The sequence below is a fragment of the Osmerus mordax genome, chromosome 14 (assembly GCF_038355195.1).
Source record: "Osmerus mordax isolate fOsmMor3 chromosome 14, fOsmMor3.pri, whole genome shotgun sequence".
NCBI classification, from domain to species: domain Eukaryota; kingdom Metazoa; phylum Chordata; class Actinopteri; order Osmeriformes; family Osmeridae; genus Osmerus; species Osmerus mordax.
The window spans coordinates 14,491,471-14,519,214 of NC_090063.1; the positions used below are offsets into that span (position 1 = coordinate 14,491,471).

At 46.3% G+C, this 27,744-nt stretch overlaps 4 protein-coding genes across 5 annotated transcripts; 1 reads left to right on the top strand and 3 right to left on the bottom strand.

The window, feature by feature from the left end:
* Nucleotides 1-1,299: 1,299 nt before the first annotated feature.
* si:dkey-28b4.8 (sarcoplasmic/endoplasmic reticulum calcium ATPase 2) lies at nucleotides 1,300-10,109 on the bottom strand. The gene is made up of 22 exons (XM_067251078.1): nucleotides 9,990-10,109; nucleotides 9,777-9,794; nucleotides 9,589-9,671; nucleotides 9,272-9,376; nucleotides 9,010-9,148; nucleotides 7,618-7,784; nucleotides 6,989-7,144; nucleotides 6,646-6,787; nucleotides 6,059-6,225; nucleotides 5,422-5,510; nucleotides 4,985-5,087; nucleotides 4,734-4,865; nucleotides 4,388-4,513; nucleotides 4,062-4,283; nucleotides 3,864-3,975; nucleotides 3,518-3,759; nucleotides 3,076-3,296; nucleotides 2,646-2,848; nucleotides 2,433-2,518; nucleotides 2,113-2,246; nucleotides 1,826-1,943; nucleotides 1,300-1,656 (listed from the first exon to the last, which is right to left on the bottom strand). The coding sequence occupies exons 1-22, from the start codon at nucleotides 10,105-10,107 to the stop codon at nucleotides 1,321-1,323; spliced, it is 3,219 nt and encodes a 1,072-aa protein (XP_067107179.1). The 5' UTR covers nucleotides 10,108-10,109; the 3' UTR covers nucleotides 1,300-1,320.
* A 2,176-nt stretch (nucleotides 10,110-12,285) lies between these two features.
* On the bottom strand, nucleotides 12,286-14,050 carry pold4 (DNA polymerase delta 4, accessory subunit). Of its 2 annotated transcripts, none has more exons than XM_067250824.1 (5): nucleotides 13,934-14,050; nucleotides 13,392-13,499; nucleotides 13,188-13,277; nucleotides 12,803-12,914; nucleotides 12,286-12,424 (listed from the first exon to the last, which is right to left on the bottom strand). In XM_067250824.1, the coding sequence occupies exons 2-5, from the start codon at nucleotides 13,495-13,497 to the stop codon at nucleotides 12,400-12,402; spliced, it is 333 nt and encodes a 110-aa protein (XP_067106925.1). In that variant the 5' UTR covers nucleotides 13,498-13,499; nucleotides 13,934-14,050; the 3' UTR covers nucleotides 12,286-12,399. The 2 variants fall into 2 exon arrangements, with proteins under 2 accessions (XP_067106925.1, XP_067106924.1); XM_067250823.1 differs by having other exon boundaries at nucleotides 13,392-13,552; nucleotides 13,934-14,014.
* Nucleotides 14,051-16,682: 2,632 nt separating this feature from the next.
* Nucleotides 16,683-20,638, top strand: p2rx3b (purinergic receptor P2X, ligand-gated ion channel, 3b). Its single transcript, XM_067251080.1, has 12 exons — nucleotides 16,683-17,079; nucleotides 17,350-17,485; nucleotides 17,606-17,677; nucleotides 17,870-17,939; nucleotides 18,062-18,155; nucleotides 18,319-18,396; nucleotides 18,592-18,733; nucleotides 19,185-19,321; nucleotides 19,472-19,565; nucleotides 19,717-19,782; nucleotides 19,910-19,987; nucleotides 20,176-20,638. Exons 1-12 carry the CDS (start codon nucleotides 16,958-16,960, stop codon nucleotides 20,302-20,304), a joined length of 1,218 nt encoding a protein of 405 aa, XP_067107181.1. The 5' UTR covers nucleotides 16,683-16,957; the 3' UTR covers nucleotides 20,305-20,638.
* Nucleotides 20,639-23,496: 2,858 nt separating this feature from the next.
* si:dkey-9i23.6 (WW domain-binding protein 11) lies at nucleotides 23,497-27,546 on the bottom strand. The gene is made up of 7 exons (XM_067250799.1): nucleotides 27,230-27,546; nucleotides 25,782-27,023; nucleotides 25,690-25,751; nucleotides 24,617-25,085; nucleotides 24,119-24,212; nucleotides 23,770-23,999; nucleotides 23,497-23,636 (listed from the first exon to the last, which is right to left on the bottom strand). The coding sequence occupies exons 2-7, from the start codon at nucleotides 27,021-27,023 to the stop codon at nucleotides 23,535-23,537; spliced, it is 2,199 nt and encodes a 732-aa protein (XP_067106900.1). The 5' UTR covers nucleotides 27,230-27,546; the 3' UTR covers nucleotides 23,497-23,534.
* Between the last annotated feature and the right edge of the window lie 198 nt (nucleotides 27,547-27,744).

A 27,744-nucleotide genomic window follows, 5' to 3' on the forward strand; every position in this document is an offset into this window, starting at 1 on the left:
GTGTTATCCTGCAGAGCTAAAGTCTGGCTGGGATTAACTTAGGGATCTCCACTGCATCATTGTGTAAGGTGTAGAATAAAGCATTCTTAAAAATAAAACATAGATTTATTATTTTCAAAACAGAAAGACGTTTGTGTGCTATTTTAAACTGTATAGTGCAGTGAAATAGGAATTATTAATGTAAGTTTTAATCTATCTTTGAGCATAAAAGCCTCCATCTAAGATGCATCTGCTAAGCCTTTGCTAAACTGAGACTGTTAAACTGATTGACAATTATTGATCATTGATGTTCAGGCTGACTTGGAGGACCTGTTGGACAGTGACCGACACTGGGACGCTCTCTCTTCCCCTCTGTCTTCCCCTCTGTCTTCCCCTCTGTCTTCCCCTCCTCTCTTTCTCTGTCTCTTTCCCCCTCTCCCTCTCTCTTTCCCTCTCTCTTTCCCTCTCTCTCCACGTCTGTTTCCCTGTTCTTCCCCTTCTCCCCATCCACTAGTCACTCCTTTATCTTCAAGAACGTTTCTGAGAATATGTCTGGCACCTTTAAGGAACAGAAGGTGGAATGGTAATGTCAAATAAATTCTACAGTACTCCTCCCTTTCCCAAAAACAACAACAACAACAACAGCAAAAAAAATATACAGGAGAGCATTCAAGACACAAGTGAGAGCGATGTTCAATCAAACCTGCACAAGTTTTCCAGGGAACGAACCACAGGAAAGGGTACAAGAAAAAGTGAATTTCTCCTTTTGTAATTCGATTCTGTTGAATGTGTGTGTGCCTGTGTGTATGCCTGTGTGTGTCTAACTGACTTATATTTCTGAATATTCACTCTAGTGGTATAATAGGAATTGAAACAATCCCAGAAAATGGTTTCTTTGGACAGGTTTGGTCGAACAAAGCCTTGAGTTTTGTAAGATCCCTTAGCTGAAGTTTCAGAACCCAGACAGAACCCAATAAGGTTCTGAAAGAAAATGTGAGTATTAAGATGAGAACCCACACAGGGTTACTGTTAGACAGAGTCCGATCTCCACCCTCTTCCTCCTTCTCCTATCTGTCTCTCTCCTCTCTCCTCCCTCCTCTCTCATTTCTGTCCTTTTCTCTGATTGTCTCAGACTGCTGTTGATCTTACGACACATCTCTCTACACTTTCAGTTTCTATCTTTCTTTCTTTTCATCCCTCCCTTTCTCCCCCACCCCCATCTTCCTCTCTTCTCCCTTTCTGCCCTCCATCATCCTCCTCCCACGTTTCCCACCCCTTTCATCCCTCTCCCCTCTCTATCCCCTCCCTGCACCTCCATCCCTTTCTCCTCCTTCCCTTTCTTCACTCCCAGAAGATGTTAGTGATGTCAGAGTCCAGGCTGTAGATCCAGACCAATAGCGGCGCAGATACCAGCACGAATGACCACGACACGCCACTAAGGGCTCGGCCCAGGGGGGCCGTCAACGCGCCCACCAACCCCCCGTTGGCGTTGGGCTGTCCGGCCGCCGCCCTCCGGCGTCGTTCCCTCTCCTCGTCCTGGCGGTCCAGGTCGTTGCCCGGCTCGATGTAGTTACGCGCCAGGAACTTGAGGGCCTCGTCCATCAGGATGACAGGAAGTGACATCTTCAGCACCACCACCCACTGGGGCCATGACAGGGGCCTGATCTGGAAGACCACCTGAGGGACGGATGAATGGAAGGAGGGAGAGAGTAGTCAAAGGTAATCACATACTGTCTGTGAGGTCACATACACACTCTCTATCAATCAGAAGCACACACAAACAGTTTTTCTCTTTGTCTCAAACACATACACACACACACACACACACACACAGAGCCAAACTTACAGGCAGGGGGTCGACGTAGAGGATGAGGAAGTGCAGAGCCATGGACAGACAGATGGCTCCCACCAGCCAGGGGTTTGACCAGGGAGGCATCTTCAGCAGGGACTGGTTCTCAGACAGGCTGGGTCAGGCACACACACACACACACACACAAAGGGAAACATGGTTGATTACCAGATAATCATACTGTATAATTAATGTACATTGCATAACGAAGAACAGTAGAACAACCCTGTCAGATCCGATTGTGGAGAACACAGCCTTATGGGAGATGTAGTTTTTGAGCCTACCTGTTCAGGGCGTTGCACATCTCTATGGTAACGAGCACAGACAGGGCCATGGTCATGGGGTAGGGCGACTCGAAGACGGAGCACTGGACACCGGCGAACTCACCGTGTCCCTCGCTGCACTGGAGGTAGTGGGACTAAGACGGGGAGGGGGGCAGGTCAAAATAAGGTTTTATCGCCTATGTATACATACAGTGCACCTGTTGGTAGGTGAATTAGAGGAGAGAGAGAGAGAAAGGGAATGAGAAAGACACAAGAGAGGGATGGAAGGATATACAAGAGGTGGAGAGAGGGGTGAAGAGAGGTAGATCAAGGGGTGTTACCAGCTGGTAGAAGGAGAGTTTGGGCCCATCGTGAGCGGCCATGAACCACCAGGCTGCTGCTCCTACTGTGGCCGCGCCCACATAACCTGGGCAAGAAAAAGCAGCCAACCAATCAAACAGCCAATCATCCATCTGTAAACTAATCAGGCACTCTAAAGGCTTGATTGATGTCCAGAAGAGCTCATCAGAGACGAGGAGGTCCTGTATACTCACAGCCAATGATGAGGTAGCGGCAGAACAGCCAACCAGAGATGAGGGCCTCCTTGGGGGAGCGGGGGGGGCGGGACATGATGTCCAGGTCGGGGGGGTTGAAGCCCAGGGCGGTTGCTGGGAAACCGTCTGTGACCAGGTTGACCCAGAGTAGCTGGACAGGGATGAGGGCTTCGGGCATGCCGAGGGCTGCCGTCAGGAAGATACTGAAGGAGGAGAGGAGAGAGAGGGAGGGGACGGAGGAGAGAGGAGGGGAGAGAGGAACCGAGGAGAGGGGAGATGAGGTATAGTGGGGGCAGAGGTCTGGTGTGTATATTTCAATAACCTCCCTCCACTCGTCCATCTATTCACCCATCCCTTGCTCCCTCCTTCCTCCATCTATTCATCTATCCATCCGTCCTCATCCCTCCTCTATCGCTCCATCCCTCCTTACCAGACCACCTCTCCGATGTTGGAGGAGATGAGGTATCTGATGAACTGCTTCATGTTGTTGTAGATGGCCCTGCCCTCCTCCACGGCCGCCACGATGGTGGAGAAGTTGTCGTCCGCCAGGATCATCTCCGAGGCCGACTTGGCGACGGCGGTGCCGCTGCCCATGGCGATGCCGATCTCAGCCTTTTTAAGAGCCGGGGCATCGTTCACTCCATCCCCCGTCTGGAGAGAGGGAAGAACAGCAGGGGGGAGGAAGGAAAGAGGAGAAAAGGGAAACAAAGTAAGACACAAAACTCACACGCTCACATGCAGTCTCTCTCTAAACACACAGACAGTCTCTCTGTAAACTCACACACACACACACACACACACAAGCAGGCTCTCTGTAAACACACACACACACATGCAGTCTCTCTCTAAACACACACACTCGTCCAGCTCACCATGGCAGTGATGTCGTTGAGGCTCTGCAGGTACTCCACGATGCGGCTCTTGTGCGTGGGCTCCACCCGGGCGAAGCAGCGACACGTGCGACACGCCTGTCTCTGGAGGTGGGGGGGCAGCTCGTCAAACTCCCGCCCAGTCAGGCCCCCCCCAAACTGGCCCCCCTGGCCCTCCTCCTCCTCCTCCTCCGTGATGATGCCAACACGGCGACAGATAGACAGGGCCGTGCCCTTGTTGTCTCCTGGAAAGGGGTGGATAAGAGGTGTGAGGAGAGTGTGAGAGTGTTTGTGTGTGTTTTTGAGTGTGTGGGTGTGTTTTTGTGTGTTTGTTCGTGTTCAGACCCACCGGTGATCATGATGACCCGTATGCCCGCCTGTCGACACTGCCGGACTGCACCAAGTACCTCCTTCCTGGGGGGATCCAGCATGCCCACACAGCCCACGAAGGTCAGGTCCGACTGGATGGGGGGTGGGAAGGAGGGTTTAAACTAAGTCCAGTACACAGGTACGGTAACCCTATTTCAGGTTGACATGACCCTCTCACCTCGTAGTCAATGAAGCCGGCTGAGTTCTCCAGGTTGAGGGAGCGGGGTTCGGGGGGGGAGTCCCTGGTCGCCATGGCGAGGCAGCGGAGGGTGTCTCGCCCGGCCGCCCACTCTCGGACCGTGGTCTGGAGCTGCTCCCTCGTGGCCGTCGACATCGCCACGCGGGCGCCACCGCCCACACGTATCCAACGGCAACGCTCCAGCACGCTCTCGGGGGCGCCCTAGAAGCCAGGGGGAGGTCGAAGGTCAGAGAGAGAGAGCGAGAAAGAGCGAGAGAGAGCGAGCGCGAGAGAGAGAGAGCGAGAGAGAGCGAGAGAGACCTAACCTTGATGAACATCTTGGCCCCTGTGGAGGAGCGGGTCAGCTTGTTTGGGGAGCAGAAGACAGACATGGACTTCCTGTCTCTGGAGAACTCCAACGTCAGCTCCTTCTTCATCAGCTGCTTGATCACCTGGAGAGTGGAAGGGCACTGTAGGTAACACGGAACACACACACACAGATATGCATGCACACCAATCACCACAACAAAGACACACACACTTATACATCCCCCACACACACACACACACACACACACACACACAAACTTATACATCCCACGCACACACACACACACTTATACATCCCTCCCACACACACACACACACATCCCACACCCCCCCAGTCCTTACAGAGCAGCAGGCGGTAGCCCTCTCTGCTGGTGCCAGTCCTCTCATGTCCGTGTCGAACACGTTCATCTTCTCCACCAGGCAGCACAGAGCCGTCTCCGTTGCCTCGCCAACCTTCTCAAACACGCCTTTCGACTGGACACAAACCAAAGGTCAGTTCAGCAGGCGTCCACTACAGATGTGGTGTACTCAGCAGTAGCGTAGTTTGTAGTGTACGTGTTACTCTACTTGGTAGTGTACTTGGTGTAGCTCACCTCACTGTAGTCAAGAGAGGAATCATTGCAGAGAGCGCAGATAGAAGCCATCTCTACCAGCCCCTCATACTGACTACACTTCACTGCTGCACCATCCTTGTACCTGGGAGGGGAAGCGAGAGAATGCAACAAAGATGGCAGGAGGAGACAGGAGACCAGAAACAGAGAGAGGAAAAGAAGAGGCCAGAAGGAGAGAAAGATGAGAGGGGAAAAAAGAGATATAAAAAGATATCATGAAAGGTTCTCGGCTTTTAGTTTAGTCAGTCAATAACTTCTAAAAAAAAGAGGTTAGTCATGCCGATGATCAAGCTCAGTCAGTGTTAAGGTTATCTTGTGTATGTGATATTTTAATTTGGAGGAGCTAATGGACTGGTCAGCATCATGTAGTCATGACATGATCAGCGAGAGGTTAAAGTTCAAAGGTTAAACACACTCACACTTCCCCTTCCGGGGCGTAAGTAGATCCGGTCACCGAGAACTCACTCAGGGCACATCGGTCCCCTGACACGCTGTCCACCACAAACAACTACACACACCACACACATGCATAGACACACGGTTAAGACAGGGTTAGAAGTTCATTGTCATGGATCAGATCAGAAGGTTAGATCTCACAAAACTATATAGAGGGTTTATCAGCAAAGACTAAAATGACCTGTGGTGCCAGGATCAGATCAGAAGGTTAGATCTCACAAAACTAGATAGAGGGTTTATTAGAAAAGGCTAAAATGACCTGTGGTGTACCTCAAGGAACCTTTTTAGGACCAGTTATTTTGTCTACATGCTACCTCTCCATGCAGCTACCATTCCTCTCCCCTCCCTCTCAGGTTCCCTGACAACCTCCCAGTCTCCCTCCCACCTTTTTAATTTTTTTTAGCAGACGCTCTTATCCAGAGCGACTTACAGTAAAAACAGGGACATTCCCCCCGAGGCAAGTAGTGTGAAGTGCCTGGCCTAAGGACACAACGTCATTTTGCAGCAACCTTCTGATTAATAGCCCGATTCCCTAACCGCTCAGCCACCTGACTCCCCTTCCCCAGTCTCCCTCACGCCTTCCTCCTCCCCTTGTCTCACCCGGCAGACGGACATCTGGTTGGTGGTGAGGGTGCCCGTCTTGTCGGAGCAGATGACGGAGGTGCAGCCCAGGGTCTCCACTGAAGGCAGGGACCTGACGATGGCGTTCTTCCGGGCCATCCGCCGGGTGCCCAGTGCAAGGCAGGTGGTGATGACAGCAGGCAGGCCTGGAGGGTCAAAGGAACAAGGGGTGGATGTGGTGCAGAGACCAAGAAAGACAGGCTAGATATGTTTTATGATGACGTAATCTGCAGAAATTGTGCTGTCAAGAAAAAGAATAGAATATAGTAAATAGGAGACATTGAAAAAAAGATGAATAGAGAAAGTGTGAAATAAACCGGGAGTCAGGTGGCTGAGCGGTTAGGGAATCGGGCTAGTAATCATAAGGTTGCCAGTTCGATTCCCGGCTGTGCCAACGTTGTGTCCTTGGGCAAGGCACTTCACCCTACTTGCCTCGGGGGAATGTCCCTATACTTACTGTAAGTCGCTCTGGATAAGAGCGTCTGCTAAATGACTGAATGAATGAATGTAAATAAAGAAACATGAGAATAAAAGAAAGACAGAAAAATGGTGAATAGAACAGGTACCCTCAGGGATGGCAGCCACAGCCAGAGCCACGGCGATCTTGAAGTAGTAGACCGCTCCTCTCAGCCAGCTCCCTCCATGGACGGGGTCGTTGAAGTGGCCCACATTGATCCCCCACACCGCCACACATATCACACTGATGACCTATGTGTGTGTGTGTGTTTTATAATGTTTGTATAAGGAGAGAGGGAGAACAGGACGGAAAGAAAGATGATTAATGAGACTCAGCATAAACACAGCAGGCTGGTTTCTACAAGTGGCTTAAATAAAATAAAAAAAAGGGGGATAGAAATAAATCAAAAAGAAACAAAGACAGAAAGTGTGTCCAGTCCAGATAAGCCCTACCTTGGACAGCTGCTCTCCAAACTGGTCCAGTTTCTGTTGGAGTGGCGTTCTCTCAGGGTCGGTGGCGGCCATCTCATCTCTGATCTTGCCAATCTCGGTTTGCACCCCAGTCGCCACAACAACACCCATGGCTCTCCCCGCCGCGATGTTGGTGCCCTGGCATGACGACATGAACGATTAAAATAATGTTTTATTAAAATGAATATTTACACAATTACAGTTACAATTACAAACTGGTCTTCCGCTCTAAACCTGTTCTTGTTTATTTGTATGTATGAAATGATAATTCATCTTCTCTTGTCTAAGTTCAGCTGAGGTTGAGCAGTGTGTGTGTGTGTGTGTGTGTGGTTGTGTGTTTCCATTATCTCCTTCCAACTTCAAAGCATTTCACTGGTGACTCACTGAGAACAGCTGAGTGGAGCCTCCTATCCTACAATTCCACTGATGTTTTATTCAACAAACAGCCAGACCACTGGCAGAATCATCCCTCTGACACACGCACACACACGCAAGCACATACGCACACGCACGCACACAAACAAACATGAAAGAATCCAGGAAAAACAAAAAAGGCGCACATACAAACACACATATACCCATAGACTTGAGGTACACACACACACACTCACAGAAAACAACATGTTCTTCTTGTCCTGGTTGACAGCACGGGGGTCGGGCACAGGGTCAGTGTGTTTGAGCACAGATACAGACTCCCCCGTCAGAATGGACTGGTCCACTCTCAGCGTGGTGGAGCGGATGGAAGTCAGACGGATGTCGGCTGGAACCTTGTCACCAACTGAGGGGGAGACAGAGAAGAAGGTGGAGGCCATCAGTTATCGAAAGTCAAAAATTATATTGACAGTACAAAATTATGAAATGAACAGAATATAGGAAGATATTGTTGGTAACTTAAAAAGAGGTGCGTTTTTATGATAGCATCTCTCCGATGTTCTTTTAGGTGACAGATTGAACAAGAAAATCGATGAATAGTGAAAGTTGGGTCAAAGTTCCTGCGGCCAAAGAGGCCAACTGTCAACTGTCACTAACTGTCACATTTTTTAAATGAGAGATGACTGACTGAGATAAGCATGAAAGTTGTATAAAACATCAACAATGTGTTCACGTCCTCTTGTGTTTCCTGTCAACGAAGGCTAGTGTCACGAGGTTCCCATGCTCTTTACGTCTGCTAACATCCCTACTGAGAAACCGAGTCCCACACACACACACACACACACACACGTGCCAAAGCACACATAAACACACATGAATAACACTCAGGCCTGTTTCCACTGTAACTCTGAGAGGGGTTTAAAATAGATGATTGTCTAGAGGATTCAACAGTCCAAACCCTTCAGGCCAAGCTGCTGCTCAAAGTGACACAGAATTTACAACCACCCTGATAATATCTGGGGCAGAAATACTCTGAAGAAAACATGGTGGGAAGACGAGTTTGGATCTTTGGCCTTGGCTGATTCCCAGCCTGGGAGTTGTAGTTCTTGTATTGTGTCTTGCCAGTGTATGCATGACCACTGACAAACTCCATTTCCCAAAAAACACCGGAGAGTTTATTTCCATCAAGCATGCAAAAGAAGGGCAAAGATCCTTTCGAGAAAGATTAAAATGTTTCAAGGGCTGACTAAACAATCTTGTTGCACTGTTATTTCTAAATTGTATACTCAACCAGTCCTCGCTGGAATTGAACACTGGTGTTGGAGTGCCAAAATGTCCCTTGTGTTCTATTCTCTTGTGTCCTACTACCTTGCAACCTAGTCCCTAGTTGATTCCTCCAGGAGAGGGTTTCATTACAAATGAGCCTCCTTTCCCCCTAGCTCCTATTCCCTAACCTCCTATTCCCTAACCTCCTATTCCCTAACCTCCTACCCTGTAGCCACTTGGTAGAATCAAGAGTGAAAATGTCAAAAAAAAAAATCGCTTTTAAATTCCACCTCCTCCAAGTCACTGGGTATGCCGTCTCAGAAGTGCCGTCTCGGAAAAGGAGAGTTGGGATTTGTAGTTTTTACCTGCCACCTCCACAATGTCTCCTGGTACAATGTCTCTGGCTCGGACTCTCTGGACGCTCTTCCTGTCCTGGCGGTAAACCTTCCCCATCTCCGGCTCGTACTCCTTCAGAGCTTCGATGGCATTCTCAGCATTACGCTCCTGGAGCACGCACACACACACAAATACATAAACATGGTGTTATTAAATACCCAATACAGGCCTAATACAATATTAACGATATTATATCGACAAATTCATCATAAACAAAGTGTTGTTGTTTACCTGCCAGACCCCAACAATAGCATTAGCGATGAGGATGAGAAGAATGACGAAGGGCTCTACGAATGCTGTGATGGTCCCCTCCCCCTCCTCGAACCAAGCTAGAGTCTAAGATGAGGAGGCAGGGGAAGAATGTAAATCTTGATTGTTTATGCTTCCCTGAGTGTGCGTATGTGTGAGTGTTTATAAATGCGTGGGTGAGTGAGTGTGTGTGTGTGTGTGTGTGTCCTTACAAAGGAGACATAGGAGATACGGATTGAGAATGCACATCTTAAATGGGAATGCTTCTAATATTTGTGTGTGTGTGTGTGTGTCCTTACAAAGGAGATGCATGCAGCAAGCAGAAGGATCCTGACAAGCAGATCCTCAAACTGCTCCAGAACCAGTTCCCATAGTGACTTTCCTGGAAACACAGAGGAGAAAAATCACCACAGAGAACAAAGAGAGGGGGACTGACAAAGACAGAGAGGAGGTAAGTAGGAGAGGGAGAGAACATGAAGCCACTTACCTTCTTCAGCTGGTAATTCTAAAAAATCCAAGAGTCAACAGAGAATGAAATAAAGACACACATTAGTTGGCGTCATGACAAGATAATAGTGAATACAAATGTCACCAAGGTCAGTGTGTTTTAAGGGGGAGGGGGTTGTATAATAGATCAAGGGTTATAAGGAATTAAATGAAAGGTCAGAGGTTAGAGGCAATAAGGTATCCAAGGTCTCACCGTTTGGTCCCCATCTCTCCCTGCTCTTCCTCAGCTGCTCACAACTCAGGCCCGTGGATTCGTTTACGCTGAAGTACCCCAACACCTCCTCTACCGTCTTCGTATGGGCATTATCCATCCCTGAGAGAGAGGGGACCGGAAGACAAACAAATAGGTAAGAGGGGGTATTGGAGAGAGGAGGGTTGAATTAAGGTGGGGGCGGGGGAGTGAGTAAGAGGAAAAATAAAGTTAACACAGGTATCAAAGTCTTAAGAACACGCACATTTAAGTTTGACATTACTGACTAAGACATTTTCCCGAAACACTCGACAAATCTCAGAAAGATTAAAAACAATGTCCATCTTCCAGACAAATTTAACTACATAGAAACTGTACATTTGCTATAAAAAAAAATACTGAAATATGAAGAAACTGAAAGAACAGGTGCAACGACTGACAAGCGTCGTTGCACCTGTTACGTGTAAATTGCACTCGATTACCTGGTCTCAGGAGATCCATATATCTAGGGAACTACCTAATCTAACCGTCACAGAGGCCTGCAAATGGTGTCTACAATAACATTTACACATTTAGAGTTTTGGATTGACGCAGGGCCACATTACGTCTAAAAATGTAGCAAAGTTACAGCCCAAAGGGAGTATTGCCATTTTAGAATCTCAGAATGGCCCAATCTTTACCGTTCATCATACGGCTGCGCGAGCTGTCACCTCTACGCAGATTTGGACTAGCCTACGTCTTAGCAATTATCTGAAAAACTTAGCCTACATCAGCTATCAATAATACAAAATAAGATTTATAGAGAACATATACCTGCTTACGCTTTCGAACGTAAGTTTTATCAACATTAGGTGAAAATTATTCCAGTTCAGTAGACTGCAGACCGACCGCAATAATTATGCTGACGCCTACTTCTCCGTATGCTAACGGCTAATAAAGAGCAGGCTGCAGTCCTGGAGAACGGATTTTAATCCCCGTAGATACACGGCACTGTTAGCTGGCTAATTAGGTAAGGATAGCTAGACCAGCTATAGCTACTCACCAGTGCAGTTAGTGTCTCGGGGTCCAGTTAACAAGCTACCACGACTGTACCAACGTTAGTAGATGCGATATCGAAACACCATGTGATGTGGAATAATATATATAAAAATATATATATGTACGAGAATTTCAGTTACGGAAAAGCAAGAAAAAATCGATCTGTATAAATGGCTATGTCTGACAACGTATCCTAGACTACATGATCCGTGAAAATTATATAGGCATTGTCACGGAATAAACGTCATTTCTTCTCTTAAAGAATTCCTCTGCGATTATAAGGCTTGATGAAGAAGGCGTATTCCACTTATTCTATTTCTGACTAGCACGGAGATGTCGTGCGTTTTAATCCAATGCTATGCCCAAACTAAATAACCGTCGCTTTATTTAATGCTAGGCCACAGAATGACATGATTAGCGTAGTGCCTCAGTCGCAGAAAATTCGAAGGGATTGAAGTTCGACCAATACAACGCTTCAGAATTAGGATGATGCGGCAAAATAGCCAATCCCATTGCATGGTTTTTAATGATCCCGCCTGCCGGCGCATTGCTGCAGGGGGCGGTACCATAAACGGCTTTTTGGCCCAGAGCTAGACCAATGAGAACGTGGTGCGACAGTTTGCATTCGATAGATTGACTCAATTTAGAGCCAATGAGTAACACATTTGACCAATTGACAGGTCTAGGGGCAAACAATCGACCTCGATCGGAAAAAGAGGTGGCACATAGATTTAAAGGGAATGCGGAGCATGCCCTCCCCCAACGCCCATCTGTTACAGGAGAGGAGGCGAACAACGAAGTGACGCGTAATATCTCAATTCGCTGTTTGGCTCGCTCGTTTATACATACGCTTAATATGTGTGCCAGGTTGAGGCCATACGAGGTAACTTTCTTTCATTATCTCTCCCGCTGAACACAGAGACCACTTTTAAAGACCCCACACACATATTTGCGTATGAACTCACCTGATTAGACAAATAGATGTCAGTGAAGGAAAGTGGGCGTTCGACGACGACAGTCTCTGTTTAGTAAATTCTCATCAAACAATAGCAAAGCACAGTGGTCATCACCATCATCATATATCTCTCACTCCTCTCTCTCACCACTCAGCAATTATATACATTTGAGCAGATCAGCTGTGTGGTCTCAATTAGGTTAGATATTAAAAGATCAGAGGAAATATGCCAGCTAGTCAAAGGCCAGACCAAACACTTACTTTGTGCAAGTGTGTGATTTTTTTATGACAAAGCAAACAACACCCTTTTTTTGGTACAAAAGAGGTATTTTAATTAAAAAGAACGTAGTGTCAAAGAGTCAAAAGTGAGTGAGGAAAAGTTGAGCTTTATCAGCCATCCTCTTCTCTCTCTGGTGCTTGTCACAGGGGGTAACCACTCCACAGACTGGAAGTCACAAAACGAAACATTAGTCACATACCACTCTGTGGGGTCAGGATGTGTGTTTCCTTCCATACCAGTCAGTTGGCTGAGCGGTGAGGGAGTCGGGCTAGTAATCCGAAGGTTGCCAGTTCGATTCCCGGTCATGCCAACTGACGTTGTGTCCTTGGGCAAGGCACTTCACCCTACTTGCCTCGGGGGAATGTCCCTGTACTTACTGTAAGTCGCTCTGGATAAGAGCGTCTGCTAAATGACTAAATGTAAATGTAAATACCACTGTTTGAGGTCAGAATGTCTGTGAGTGTAAGTGTGTTTCCATAACACTGTTTGAGGTTAGAATGTGTGTGAGTCTCTATGAGGTTTTGTGTGTGTGTGTTTCCATACCAGTGTGTGTAGTCAGGGTCTGTGTCTCTGGTGAGCATAAGCTCTTTGATCTCCTCTGGAGGGTTTAACCCATGAAGAGACGCTCTCTCCCACCTCTGCATGCGACTGATACCTGAAGAGAGGGATGGGGAAGAGAGAGAGAAATGGTGAAAGAAAGAGAGACATGTGAGAGAGAAGAAGCAGGGGGCAGAGAAAGATCAATATAGAACAGAATGAACGACAGAATGAGAGAGAGAGAGAGAGAGAGAGAGAGAGATAGAGAGAGAGAGAGAGAGAGAAAGGAACAAAGAGAAAGAGTTAAGTAGAGAGTTATGGGGAAGGTTAGGTGTGCAGAATTCATCTAGTCCCACGTGTGTGTGTGCGCTTGTGTGTGTGTGTGTGTTACCTATGCAGGGACCGAAACGTAAATCCAGGTCAAACTGTCTCAGCTCCTGCAGTTCCATCTCTCTGACAGAGAGCGGACCTGGCTCAGTCTCTGATTGGTCCATGAACAGGAAAAGGTTTCAGGTAGACACATAAGTATAGCAATCCAATCTTAGTTACATTAATTAGAAAACACACACACACACACTCAACGCATCCCTCTCACCCTTCTGTGGAGGTGAGGGGGGTGGTTTCTTCTCCTTTTTCTCTCCTCTTCGTGCCTTCTTCACCACCTTGAAGGAGTCTGTGATCAACCGCCGTTTGGTCGTCATGGCTGACCAGAGAAACTGACTGTTACCGTTGTACATATGTGAGTCGGTCAACAGACTGTAGCACATTTCATAATCACTTCGTGAAAGCAATTAGGTTTAATAAAAGTAACAGCTGTATACAGGCATTCCGAGTTTGCATTCGATTTTATCGCACTTTAATCGAGGGAGGACATGCAACAGCAACCAACCACACCCATATCCTGTACTCTTATTTGTATATTGATACTGTCTTAGAACATTAATGAAAATTATTACGTTTGGTATTGATAAAACGTGCTTGATAATGGCATGGTCCACACCACTGATTCTGTACATTCTGCTTTCCAAATGACAACATTTGCAGAATAACAGTAGGCTTCTGTAAAAACACACTACCATAGCGTGGACTCAAAACTAGCAACGTTCGACCAAATAAGCTGATAATTGGCTGTCATACCTGATCACGAATAAGTCCAATAACGTTTTAAAGGCCGGTTTTGTACTGCTGTTCGGATCAGAAGCGTCCAAAACAATCGAAGCTAAACACAAATGCCGTACGTAACGTGAACGTGATGGCATCATCGCCGACGCTTGCATCTACGCCGACGCTTCCATCATCATGTATTGTCCCATAACAGCCCACAGAGGGCGCGATTCTCATCAATAACTGACACAAAGCGTCACGGTGAGGAAGGTTCTGATCTGAAGTGTTTTTTTCTGTCAAAAAGATCTGTGTGTTGTTGCCCGTAGGAGGGGGGGGGGGGGGGTGGTAGGTGTGTGTGCTTTTGTCTTCTGACGTGTGTGCTTGTCTTGTGTGTCTGTGTATGTGTGGTTTCTTCCATGTACCTCCCTCCCTTTATCCCTCAGTAAGGGTGAATTGAAAGGAAATAAACAAAGTACCTCTTATAAGTAGTTCCTCATATTTCCCCAGGATGATGGAGTTCTGGGTTTGAGGTTTCTACAATTATCTTATGGTCTGACCATGCCACAAGAGTGAGAGGAGGAGAGAGAGATGAAGGAGAGGGATAGTGAAAGGCTGTGAGTGGGTAACCTGATACTGATGAGACAGAAGTTAAAACACATTAGCTTGTTCTCTCTCTCTCCCCCCCCACTCCTCTCTCTCTCTCTCTCTCTCTCTCTCTCTCTCTCTCTCTCTCTCTCTCTCTCTCTCTCTCTCTCTCTCTCTCTCTCTCTCTCTCTCTCTCTCTCTCTCTCTCTCTAGTTCAGTTCATTTGTAAATGTTGCCAAAGCAACACAGAAATTGTAAGGATATTACTATATTAATAATAGTAATAAGCAGAGGAGGAAGTGTGTTTAGCAAACAGTGAGTTGAACATTAAACACGTATGCACAAATGTATGATGTATATATACTGTATATATATAATATCATATTTATGCATTAAGTATTAATTAATATATATATATAAATATATATATATAACAAATATATATAAATATAAATATTACTGTAAAAGTATTAGCCGAAAAAAAAGAAAAGAAAAGTCAAGCACAAGTGCTTTACGACATTATGAAATGAAAAGACTAAACAAATTCTCAACATTGCACTTTTATTCTGCAGCAAATATTCAGAAGTCAAAAATATATAAATTTAGATAATATTAGTGACATTTAGATAATATTTGTGTACAAATGCACAGTTCTGGATAGATATATAAATATATGTAAATAAATAAAATGAGGATGATAAGTTCATAAAAAGCACTGAAGGTATAAAAGATAGTTTACTCTCACTCCTGTGGATCAAAACCCTGTTGCCTTGGTGTCCTAATGGTCATTTCTTTCCTCGGCCCCCTCCAATATCCCTCTACTATCTATCCTTTTACCCTCCATCTCTCGTTCCCCCCCATTCCTCCATCCTCTGGATCCTCTTGTGCTCCCAGACCACTTAAAAGACAATTGGATTGATGGTGTTGGAGGTTTATTAACTATCTATTGAACTGTCCATTTACTACCTCTATACCCCCACCCCCTCTCTCTTCCTCCTGCCTCTCATATGGCCTGAACGACAGGAACACACCCCTGTCCCAGGCTCCTGGATGCTCAGCCTTGAGAAATTTCAACACTAATGACATGTGAGGTCCCTTAAGGGTAGTGCTGCATACAGACCAGTTTGTGTGTGGATGTGTCTTTGTGGGGGTGTTGAACGGTTTCCTCAGGATGCTGACCAGCAACACTCAGGAAACCATCAATTTTTTACTTGTCCGTCTGTCTCATCTTTTAGTGGGTTAGGGTTAGAAAGTGTGTTAGAGTGAGAGTGAGAGAGAGAGAGAGAGAGAGAGAGAAAGAGAGAGAGAGAGAGAGAGAGAGAGAGAGAGAGAGAGAGAGAGAGAGAGAGAGAGAGAGAGAGAGAGAAAGAAAGAAAGAAAGAGAGAGAAAAAGTGTGTGTGTGTTTGTGAGACAGTGTTATCTGTGTGTGGGAGAGATCTGGGGGAGACATTGTGTGTGTTTACCACTTTTGTGTCTGTCCTCTTCCCACTCATCCTCTCCGTCATTTGCTTCCCCTGTCCCTCCCTCCCTCCCACCGTCCCTCCCTCCCTCCCTATCTCTTTCCCTCCCTCCATACCCCACTAAGGTTGTATCCCAGATTGAGTTAGAACATTCATAAACAGGATGATTGAGTCTAAGTGTCCTTGTTGCCGACACTGGAGAGTTGTGTGACATCGTCCACTCCACTTCCTCATTGTTGTCCAATCAGGGCCATTAGGATGGACACATGACTAGGTTACTAAAGGGGGTGAGAACTGACGTTACTGGAAATTTAATCTGGCATGTGATAGGGTGGGATGATTGATGTGTGTTTGTGTGTGTGGGTAAGAAAGTGTATGTGTGTGTGTGTGTGAGAGAGAGACGGAGAGAGAGAGAGAGAGAGAGAGAGAGAGAGAGAGAGAGAGAGAGAGAGAGAGAGGAAGAGAGATAGATTTATTCTATAGGCCTACAGTGCCACAAGATCTGCATGTATAGCAATTTCAAGTTCAGTTTAAACCAGAACACAGCAACATTAACCTATATGTGGTTTTGTGGTGTGTGTGTGTGCACAAGTCTGCGAGCATGTGGTTTAGTGTGTGTGTGGGGGGGAGGTACATTAGGGATAGAGAGGACGGGTAAGAGAGGAGGAGTTTTCTAGAATATCATCTGAACAATTGAATAGGAGATAGAAAGTGGAGGAGAGAGTGTGAAGGAGAGTGCGAAGAAGAGTTGGATGTCAAGAAGGTATTGTCAAGCTGTGCTGTAGATCGATAAATAAATCAAAACGATTATAACCAATACTAGAGAAGATTTTGGACCAACAGGTCCATATTTTTGGAAGGAGAATCGTAAACCCCTTTGAAGCCAAATACGAGATTTGATAGAAGAATCTAATTTCGAATCTCTAGATCGTTGGGATCGCTGGTAGTATTACCTGGTTGGTTACTGGGGCAAAAACAACACACATACTCACACACACACACACACACAGAATGTGGACGTGTATAACAGATTTCTTCACCTATGAGACCACCAAGTCAGTGGTGGTGAAGAGCTGGACCATCGGCATCATCAACAGGGTGGTCCAACTTCTTATTATCACCTACTTCATCGGGTCAGTACCTGTGTGCTTGTTATGTGTGTGTATGTTTGAGGTGGGGTTATGTATGTGTGTTCACATGTGTTGTGTTGTCTTTGGGTGTGTGTGGCGGGCGTGAATTGATATGTATGTGTTGGGTGTGTGCGTCTTTCTGACTTGTATTTCTATCCATTTGTGTTTGTGGCTGTGTGTGTGTGTCCGTGTGTCCATGTTTTTTTGACGTATTTCTGTTCATCCGTGTGTGTATGTGTTTCTGTGTGTGTGTGTGTGTGTGTTTGTGTACAGATGGGTGTTTGTCCATGAGAAGGCATACCAGGTCAGGGATACTGCTATAGAGTCATCAGTAATGACAAAGGTCAAAGGCTTTGGTGTTTACAACAACAAGGTTATGGATGTTGCTGACTACGTCACCCCTACCCAGGTACCCGGCTGTGTGCGTGCGTGCGTGTGTATATTTGTGTGTCTTACATATAGCTATTGTGTGCTGGCAGTATATTCTCATATGTTTTTGTGTGCGTGTGTATGTGCGTGTGTGTATCAGGGTGCCTCAGTGTTCTGCGTCATCACTAAGCTGATCACAACCGAGAATCAAGTTCAGGGTTACTGTCCTGAGGTGAAGGTTATCACACACTCATCAAACGCACACGCACACTCATTACACACTCATCACACACACACACATATACACACTCATCACATCATTCACACACCTAGACAACTATAGCAATTCCATTCTGGTAGTAGTCTGCTGCTTTCTGATTTGTATTACTTCCGTATTTTGTGTGTGTTTGTATGTGTTAACTAGAGTGAGATGAAGTATAAGTGTACTCACGACAACAACTGTACCAAGTTCCTGAACAGACCTGCAGGGAACGGTAAGACCGTCCCCCAAACACACACCCACACACAGGGATCGGAAAGACAACCTAGTCACTTCAAATGATTGTGGTTGGTGGTGTTTATTGTCGTAAATCTCCCTCGTTCCCCCCGACCACAGGTCTACCCACGGGCAGGTGTGTTCGTTTCAACGACACCCTGAACACCTGTGAGATCAGAGGCTGGTGCCCCGCTGAGATAGACTACATCAAGACGTAGGTCACCTGCTGCTTGTTCCTTTCTCCTCCTTCCCTTCTTCTTGTACCCTTGTTTTTTTTTTTACCTTCTCCGTGTTATCTTTTCAGTCTGGCCAGGATACATTTCAGATCTTCCTTTCTCACCACGTTCCATCACTCTGTTCTGTGTGTGTGTGTGCAGGCACCCTATGATGGAGGTGGAGAACTTCACCATCTTCATCAAGAACAGCATCCGTTTCCCCCTTTTCAACTTCACTAAGTCAGTATCACTGATGATGAGGAGGATATAAAAAGAATTCACTTGTTTAAACTGTTTCTGTTTCTCCTCCTCTCTCCTACCACCCAACTATCTTTCTCTCCCTCTCTCCATCCCGCCCTCCCTTTCCCTCCCTCCCCCCTCTCTCTCTCTCCCTTTGTCTCCTCTACTCCCTCCCTCCCTCCATCTCTATCTCAGAGGGAACTTCCTCCCCAGCATCACAAACGCGTATATAAAGACGTGTAACTTTGACATGGTCAACAACACCTACTGCCCTATCTTCAGGGTAGGGGACGTGGTGCGGTATGCACACCAGAACTTCACCACTCTGGCCCACAAGGTAACACACCTCCTTCCCTCACTCCAGCCACCCCTCCATTACCTTATCCCTCTACTCTCTTTGCTTTCATCCATCACCACCCCTTCTCAAACCTCAAAGTATCCCTCCACCCATTACTTTTGTTACAATGCTAGCCATGGTCAGACTAGCCATCGGGAGAATCGGAAGATGTCCCGACTGGCCGGTCAAAGTAACGTCCGCGCTATTAAAAAAAACTGCAGGGGTCACGCAAAAAAAAAAAATGCACGGCTCGTGGGTGGTCTGTGTTTCAAAGACCTTCAAAGACGTTTTTCAGCTCAAGTCCGACCCAGAAGCTAGCCCATAAACTACACAAAGTTTCCTCCCTCACCCCCAAACTTGCTAGAGTTTTATAGATTTTCATTGTTTTCATTCTCATTCTCGTTCTCTCTATATATATATATCTATCTTGGTTATTCTTGTCGTCTCTCAGGGAGGAGTGATTGGCATAAAGATCGGCTGGATATGCGATCTCGACAGGTCCGAGGATGAATGTAGCCCCTCCTACTCCTTCACCCGATTGGACGCCATGTCAGAGAAGAACAGCGTGTCCCCCGGTTACAACTTCAGGTAGCCAATGACCTCTGACCTCCCATTCCTTAACCACTGCCAGTAATCACACACACAAAGACAAACACACACATAGGCCCTCCACCAACACACACACACAAACTACAGTACAATTAGTACTACTAGCTTATTCGTATTGTGTCCCTGAAGGTTTGCCAAGTACTTTAAGATGGACAATGGGACTGACTACAGAACCCTGGTGAAGGCCTACGCCATCAGGTTTGATGTACTGGTCAACGGAAATGTGAGTTTATTTGTGTTCCTGCGTGTGTGTTTGTGCCTTTGTTTGCATATACAGTATGTGTGCATATGCGTGTGTGCATGTGAGTGCATTTGTCTGCGTGTGTGTCCATGTTTATGTGTGTGATTTTTAATAACACTGTGCTTGTCTCCAGGCAGGAAAGTTTAACATGATCCCTACTCTGATTAACATGGTTGCAGCATTCACCTCTGTAGGAGTGGTGAGATCTCTCCTTCATTCCAATCTCTCTCTCTTATCTCATCTTTCATTTTCTGTCCCTTTCTCTCTTCTCATCTTAACTCGACCGTATATGTCATGTTTTCTCTGTTGTCTCTGATTGGTTCCAGGGCACGGTGCTCTGTGACATCATACTCCTCAACTTCTTGAAAGGGGCGGAGCAGTACAAGGCCAAGAAGTTTGAGGAGGTAACGTCTCTTTCATTCTTAATATGGCCGACACAGGCTGTGGTAAGTACAGTTCACCTGGAGACACTCTCTCTCTCTCTCTCTCTCTCTCTCTCTCTCTCTCTCTCTCTCTCTCTCTCTCTCTCTCTCTCTCTCTCTCCCCCCCTTTCTCTCTCTCTCTCTCTCTCTCTCTCTCTCTCTCCATCTAGGTTTCAGACACGCCAATGGAGTCCTCTGTTTCCCATAGCAATGGGTTGTACCGCAGCCAGCTGTCAATCAGGCATGAGGAGAGGCAGTCCAGCGACTCAGGAGCCTTCTCTATTGCACAATACAGCTGATGGAGTCACACGCCAATGGGACGGAGAGTTTCAGTGTGATGGGTGGGACCACACAGCCAATGGGATGGAGACCTTCAGTGTGATGGGTGGGACCACATAGCCAATGGGACGGAGAGCCTCAGTGGGAGAGGCGGGCATTCAGTAATGGAGAAAACGACTAACACATTTATATATAATATTTATAATGTTGCATTTTTGCCTGCCAAAATGTAATTATGAATTAAAATAATTTTAATTATATTTTATTTTTTGCATGCAACCACATCAGTCTTTCAACATCTACAGTACAATCAGATTATCTGTCTGTCAATATAATAAAAAACAAACAAATGAATAACAAATAAATAAAGAAACATTTGACATCCATATTTCATTTGCAAAACACTTTATTGATTTTCTATTCATTTGCATGTTTGCTAAAAGCAGAGAGGCATTTCCCAGTCTCCTGAGGAAGTGGTGATGGTGGAGCCAGGCCTATGACCGTTTGTGCCTATGCCAGGAAGACGTTTATGTGTGTGTTTCAGGTATGTGTGTAACTGTGTGTGTCTTCCTGGAAAGTCCATATTTCGTCCCCTAGATCTCACAGAGAAGTCTCTCTTTGGTACGTAGATTGAACGGTAGAACGGTAGATTTTTGGGAGTTTCCTTGCAGCCAGGCCGTAGTTCACTGGTTAGTTAACTGAAGCCAGACAAGGAGAGAAATGGGGGGGAAGGAAAGGAAAAGGAAAGAAGTACACATGTCAGATTTTGTTTCTAGTCATAACCTCCCTTGTCCCTCCATCTCTTCTTCCATCCCAATACCCGAACACCACCCCCTCTGCACCCTCCCTCTCCCATCCATCCACATTTCCTTACACCCTCCCTTCTATCCCTCCTCGATGCCTCCCCCATTCCTCCTCCACCTATCCCTTCATCCTTACACAACTCTCCTCGATGCCTCCCCCCATTCCTCCTCCACCCTTACCTGGAACATCTCAAAGCTCCCCATCCAGATCCTTGGGTGAGCAGCATTGTGTGTTAGGGAGTCAGGTGGCTGAGCGGTTAAAGAATCGGGCTAGTAATCAGAAGGTCGCTGGTTCGATTCCTGGCCGTGCCAAAGGACGGTGTGTCCTTGGGCAAGGCACTTCACCCTACTTGCCTCAGGGGAATGTCCCTGTAATTACTGTAAGTCGCTCTGGATAAGAGCGTCTGCTAAATGTAAAATGTAAATGTGTACCATGATTAGACAGAGCAAGTCGTAATTTGCCTTTTTGTCATGGATAGACACCAAATGACCACCAGGGGCAGCATACCTGCAAATATTCTGGAGGGAGGGGAAAGAGTTGTGTGTTTATGATAAATTTTTTAATTATTTAAGTTGTACATGCACGCACAGGCATATACACACATGGGGGTAAATGCGCACACACACCTCAGCATTAGTGAAGTTCTGTTGGTTGCTGAAGTACTTCATGCACACTGAACCGAACTGTTACCAGTCTTTGTAGCCCTTACGGAGACAGGGTTTGAACAAGCCACACTCTGGCTCCCCTGTTAGCACCGGAGGTGTCATAGCGCTATCTAGGGGACAACAAGAGTAACTACTTCACAGGTTTGACAATATTCTACATGGTAATTACAGGTTTGACAATAAGGTTTTTGTCTATAGGTACCAGTAACCTTCAGCTAGATACTGCTTAAAGTACTGACATTAGACAATAGAGGGGGGTGCATTTCACGACAGGCTTGTTGTATTCCTTCTTGCCATGACATGCACCCCCTGCTAACTCTGACTAGGAAAGTGTTACATGCCTGAAACTTACTGTGCTTACTCATACTAGTGTCCTCAGTGAACAGTAAGAATCATTTGATGCTGGGATATACAGAACAGACAATACAGGGGGGTGCATTTCACGACAGGCCTGTTGTATTCCTTCTTGCCATGAAATGCACCCCCTGCTAACTCTGACTAGGAAAGTGTCACTTGCTTGAAACTTAGTGTGGTTACTCATACTAGTGCCCTCAGTGTACAGTGAGAATCATTTGATGCTGGGATATACAGAACAGACAATACAGGGGGGTGCATTTCACGACAGGCTTAATGCACCCCCTGCTAACTCTGACTAGGAAAGTGTCACTTGCCTGAAACTTACTGTGGTTACTCATACCAGTGCCCTCAGTGTACAGTAAGAATCATTTGATGCTGGGATATACAGAACAGGCAATAGAGGGGGGTGCATTTCACGACAGGCTTGTTGTATTCCTTCTTGCCATGAAATGCACCCCCTGCTAACTTTGACTAGGAAAGTGTCACATGCCTGAAACTTACTGTGGTTACTCATACTAGTGCCCTCAGTGTACAGTAAGAATCATTTGATGCTGGGATATACAGAACAGACAATAGAGGGGGGTGCATATCACAACAGGCTTAATGTACCCCCTGCTAACTCTGACTAGGAAAGTGTTACATGCCTGAAACTTACTGTGCTTACTCATACTAGTGCCATCAGTGTACAGTAAGAATCATTTGATGCTGGGATATACAGAACAGACAATAGAGGGGGGTGCATTTCACAACAGGCTTGTTGTATTCCTTCTTGCCATGAAATGCACCCCCTGCTAACTCTGACTAGGAAAGTGTCACATATTTCGGAGAGACAGTTAATCTAATCACAACACATTTTCAGCACTAAAGTCTTCAACGTTTTGGCTTCTCATTAATGAAATATTGTGTTTAGACGGGTGAGAAAAAAGGTTTTAATTTACTTTGGAATACAGGCTGTAAAAGGAAAACCGGTATTTTAAACAGTGGTCTAGGCTTGACATCTACTGTACATAGAAACCATGTTAAAGTAAATTCTGGTTCTTTAATAATGATAACGATCTATTCATTTATCCGACACTTTTATCCAATGTGATATACAAAGGGGGATTTGAACCGCCAACTTCTTAACCTGCAGTCAAAATAAAACTTATCATATTTCAGCATTAATGTGAAACATGTCCTTTAATGTGTTTAAATGTATGGTACAAGATGAGCAGAAGGTATTCTTGTACAATTTCATCACTGTCGAGGGAGGACAGCTCACGACTTCTCGGACACAGACATGAACTTCCCTCTTTTGTTTATCATATTTATCACTGTTATAATACGTGTTTGTGGGTTTGTGTAAGTGTATGCTAGTGTGTAGATGTGCCTGTATAGCTTTGTGTGTGTGTGTATGCATGTGTGTGTGCTCCATAGGTCTCTCCTCACTGCTTGTTCTTCCTCCTTGCTTTCTCTTTCAAAGTGCTCATGAACTTAGCCAAAGATCTGGGACTGGAAACCCCATATTTAGTACCGTCCTCTCCTGTCTGGGAGTGGGAATGAAAGAGAGAAATAAATAGAGACAGAGGAAGACATAAAAAAAGAGAGAAATGTATTGAAGTAAATGAACATACTGGTAAAATTCCACATTCAAATGGGGTCTTTAGCTGTGAGACTCACCTTCAACTGTGACCCCACCTCGTCGTTGGAAAGAGGAGATGAAGGAGCAGGGTAGAAAATTGAGGAGGAGAAGAAACCATTAGAGCGAGAGGAAGGGGAGTAGGCAGAGAGGGATGGAGAGAGGGAGGAGGAAGAAGGAGCGGGGGAGGAGGAAACTGGAGGTGATGATGGGATGACGGAGGAATGAGCAGCGGATTTGAATATGCCAAATCGTGGTATCTTGAAGATGTCTGGAAGAGCGAAAGAGTGAGAGATAGACAAAGAGATGATTAGAGAGAAAACAGATCGAGAGATTCGTTTATTCTGGCGTCAAATGGAAACAACAGTGTCTGTGTTTCCATGGTTTCACCTCCTCTGGGCTTCTTTCGTGGGCGTCGGCTCTTCCTCTTCCTGCTCAGGTAGATTCTGTGTTTCTGGGGGGAGCTGTCCAGAACCCCAAGAGACTGAGAAGGGGGGAGAGGGAGAAAGAGAGAGAACGGAGAGAAACAAAAAAGCTTATGTTAAGTGTAAATACCCGGACACCATTTGACATTTCTCCAGTACACACATATGTGATCGTTCGAATTCGGGTCCCACAGCGTAACGTCGCATATATGTGATTCAAACATTCCAATTGAATATTTTCCGATGGACAAAAACTATGCGACAAACGCTTTAGTATGGCTTCAAAATGTACTAATGACAAGGCTAACAAGTAACACTAGCATGGTAGTAGCATTGCTACGAGTATTATGCTAGGTAACTTATCCCGGAAGCTAAATCTAGCTAGCTACCGTTTCGGAAAAACAACTTACGCTGTGGGGACCGTCGGAAATATTTAAAACTCACGCATCTAAAGTTAACAAACCTTCACACAGGACAGGTCTATGTTGTCATAGATGTCCTCGGTCTTGAGCTTGGTTAAAGGCCCCTTTTGCTGTTTAGCGCCATTGGCCAGCACAGCCTTTGGTATGATTCCAATGTCCCTGCCTCTCCACTCATTGTTTAATTCCTCTTGTGCAGCATCCCGTTGCTTGTCCACCAGCGCGCCCTCTTCATAATGGCACATGATCTCGTAATCTGGCAGGTCCATAGTGCTGCTATGGTTACCCTCATCTGAGTGGTCAGATATGATCAGGGGTGGCACTGGTCCAGACTCTGGTTGGTCACCGCCACATAGAGGTTGTGTCTCCACCTCTGATTGGCCGGTAAATTGGGAAGAGGAGGGGTTGCTGTTGACCAACAGGTAGGATGACCACTCATCTCCAGTGAAGATCTCTTCAACCAGGCTGGTGGGGTTGTAGAACAGCCTGAATGAGTTTAAGGAGCTGAGAGAACTAAGAGACAGAGGGTGGGTTTTAACACAGGGGTCAATCCTCCTAGGGCAGAGTTTTAGTACTGAACAGGAGCCTCCTTCACATGTTAGTTAGTTAATAGTTGTTGCTATTATCATTACAGACATTTGACTGTTGAATGGTGACCAGACAACAAGCCTCCTACTCTTAGCTAAGTAAGAGACAAAGATGTAAATCTGCGCCCTCGTGTGGACAGGAATTTGGCCTATTTGGTGACCTAGATTTCAATTTTGGCCATTGGGATTGTTCTTTTTTTTCTTCTTCAATACAGAAATCTGACATTGGATGGTCAGACACGCATCTGACACCTAAACACTAAACAGAATGCAACATTACTTCCATGAAATTATATTATTTGTAAAAGTACTCAATAACGATAACAATAACATAATGACATCCTGCTTGGATGGTGGCATGGGGGTGTGTTAAGGACTCAAGGAAGAGGAGGAAGAAGGAACATTTCTACCTGTCCCTCTCTCGCTCCCTTTTACTCCTTCTCTCAACCTTTGCTCTCTTTAATTCAAGGTATTTTTAGCATATCAGAACACAGTCTTTAGAACGGAACACAATGTAAAATGTCTCTCACCCCCGGTGGCACACAGCTTGTCCTTGGCCCCTTTCATCCTCAAGCTCACCCACTGGTGACTGGTCCGTTTCCTCTGCACTCTTCCTCTCTTCGTCCTCCTCCTCTTCCATCTGCCTGAGAGCTGTGTGGGTTCCAGAACCCTGGTCCCCTGAAGCGGACAACATATCTCTGGGTTGTTTTACTGACTCCGCCCCTGGAGGAGCCAGATGGAGGGCTTGGAGGGAGCACCTGGCTTCTACGACAGACCCAGCAAAGGCCTCCATGTCTGGACCTTCCTTGGTCCCCACCACTGGTTCCTGGAGCATGGGGTTGGGTCTGTTCCTACGAGGAGGTTTGGGGATGGGGGCCGGTGTCATTGTAGCCTCCACTGAGACATCCACCCCAGCCATCTCTTGAGCTCTGTAGACTCCCTCCATCTCCTGCTCCATCAGTTGGGGAGGTTCCTGTATTGGGATGCCCCCAGTTCCCCGAAAATAACCCCCTTGCTTCTCCTGAGGGGCACATCCTAGCGGGGGGCAGGGCTGGGGGCAGGGGGGCGTCTGTTGAGACTTATGGATGACGGTTGCATACATGGCAGATGTATCCACTGCTAACGAAGCCTGAACTCCAGGCCCTGGAGGCCCCAGGACTAAGCCTGGGCTTTCTTTTGAGTCTCCTCCCAGCACAGGAGCATGTTGCTTGGGGAGAAGGGTCGGAGGTTTGGGCTTTCTTTTGGGAGGGACGGGGGGAGGGATGCATGGACGTTCCAGGCCAGGAGGAGCAGGAGGAATTGGTTTCCTGTCCCATCTGGGAATCACAGCAGGAGAAGAACTAGAGTCCTCAGAGACAACAGGCTTCTGTGATGGATCGGGACTTCCTGAATCTCCTGCTGCATCCTTGAGTCGATGACCTTCCTCATCATCATCATCATCGTTTGTTTGAATGCAAACTTCTTTGAATATAACAGCCTCCGTTTCTTGGCTGTGAAGCGACACACTCGCATGTCCGCCAGCGGCAGCAGTGTCTGTGAGACATCGTTGGGTGTGTGAGCTCTGACAAGTGCGTGGTTGTGTCTCTGGTTGTGTGTTGTTTGTGCAAGTGTTTGGATGCGGGTTCAGGTGTGTGTCTGTTTGAATGCAGGAGAGTGCGTCTATGTTTATGTTTGAGTCGGTGTGCGTGTCTGTGTCGGAGGGTGTGTTGGAGTGCGTGTCAGTGTGCGTGTCTGTGTCGGAGGGTGTGTTGGAGTGCGTGTCCGTGTGCGTGTCTGTGTTGGTGTGTACGTCTGTGTGTGTGTCTTGGTCTGTGTCCTCAGTGCTGAGGTCTTGCGGCAAGGACCTGCCCTCTAAAAGAGACATCTGGAGAGAGATAGATAGAAAGAGAGATAGAGATATAGAAAGAGAGAGAGTAAGGGGCGCAGTGATAAGAGAGACAAAGAGAGATATAGAGACATTGTTGCATATGAAAGCTCACATCAATTGTACATACAAATCATATGGTGTCAGACACCCTATCATCAACTATAGTTACAAATCTGATTAGTAAACTTAGAACTTATTCTTACGATACGTCAATTCCCTCCTCCTTCTCTCCTTTCTTTCATTTATTCTTCAACCTTCAACCAAGGGAGTCAGGTGGCTGAGCAGTTAGGGAATTGGGCTAGTAATCCAAAGGTTGCTGGTTCGATTCCTGGCTGTGAAAAATGACGTTGTGTCCTTGGGCAAGGCACTTCACCCTACTTGCCTTGGGGAGAATGTCCCTGTACTTACTGTAAGTCGCTCTGGATAAGAGCCTCTGCTAAATGACTAAATGTAATGTAAATGTAAACCTAAGACCACTTCCTTTCATCCTCTCAGACTCCGTCCAACAACAAGCTCTTCTCCTCTTTGTCTTTCACCTCGAACATAGCTTGCACTTTTCTTCCTCCTCTCTCCCTCCCTCTCAGATATTTTCACCATGCTCCAACCAGAACTTGCTCTTCCTCATTTCCAGCCAAAATTAGACACAGACAAACATGAAAGTCTTCAAATTGAATGCATTTATAACATCATCAGCAACGAAGTAAACTTCACGAAACAA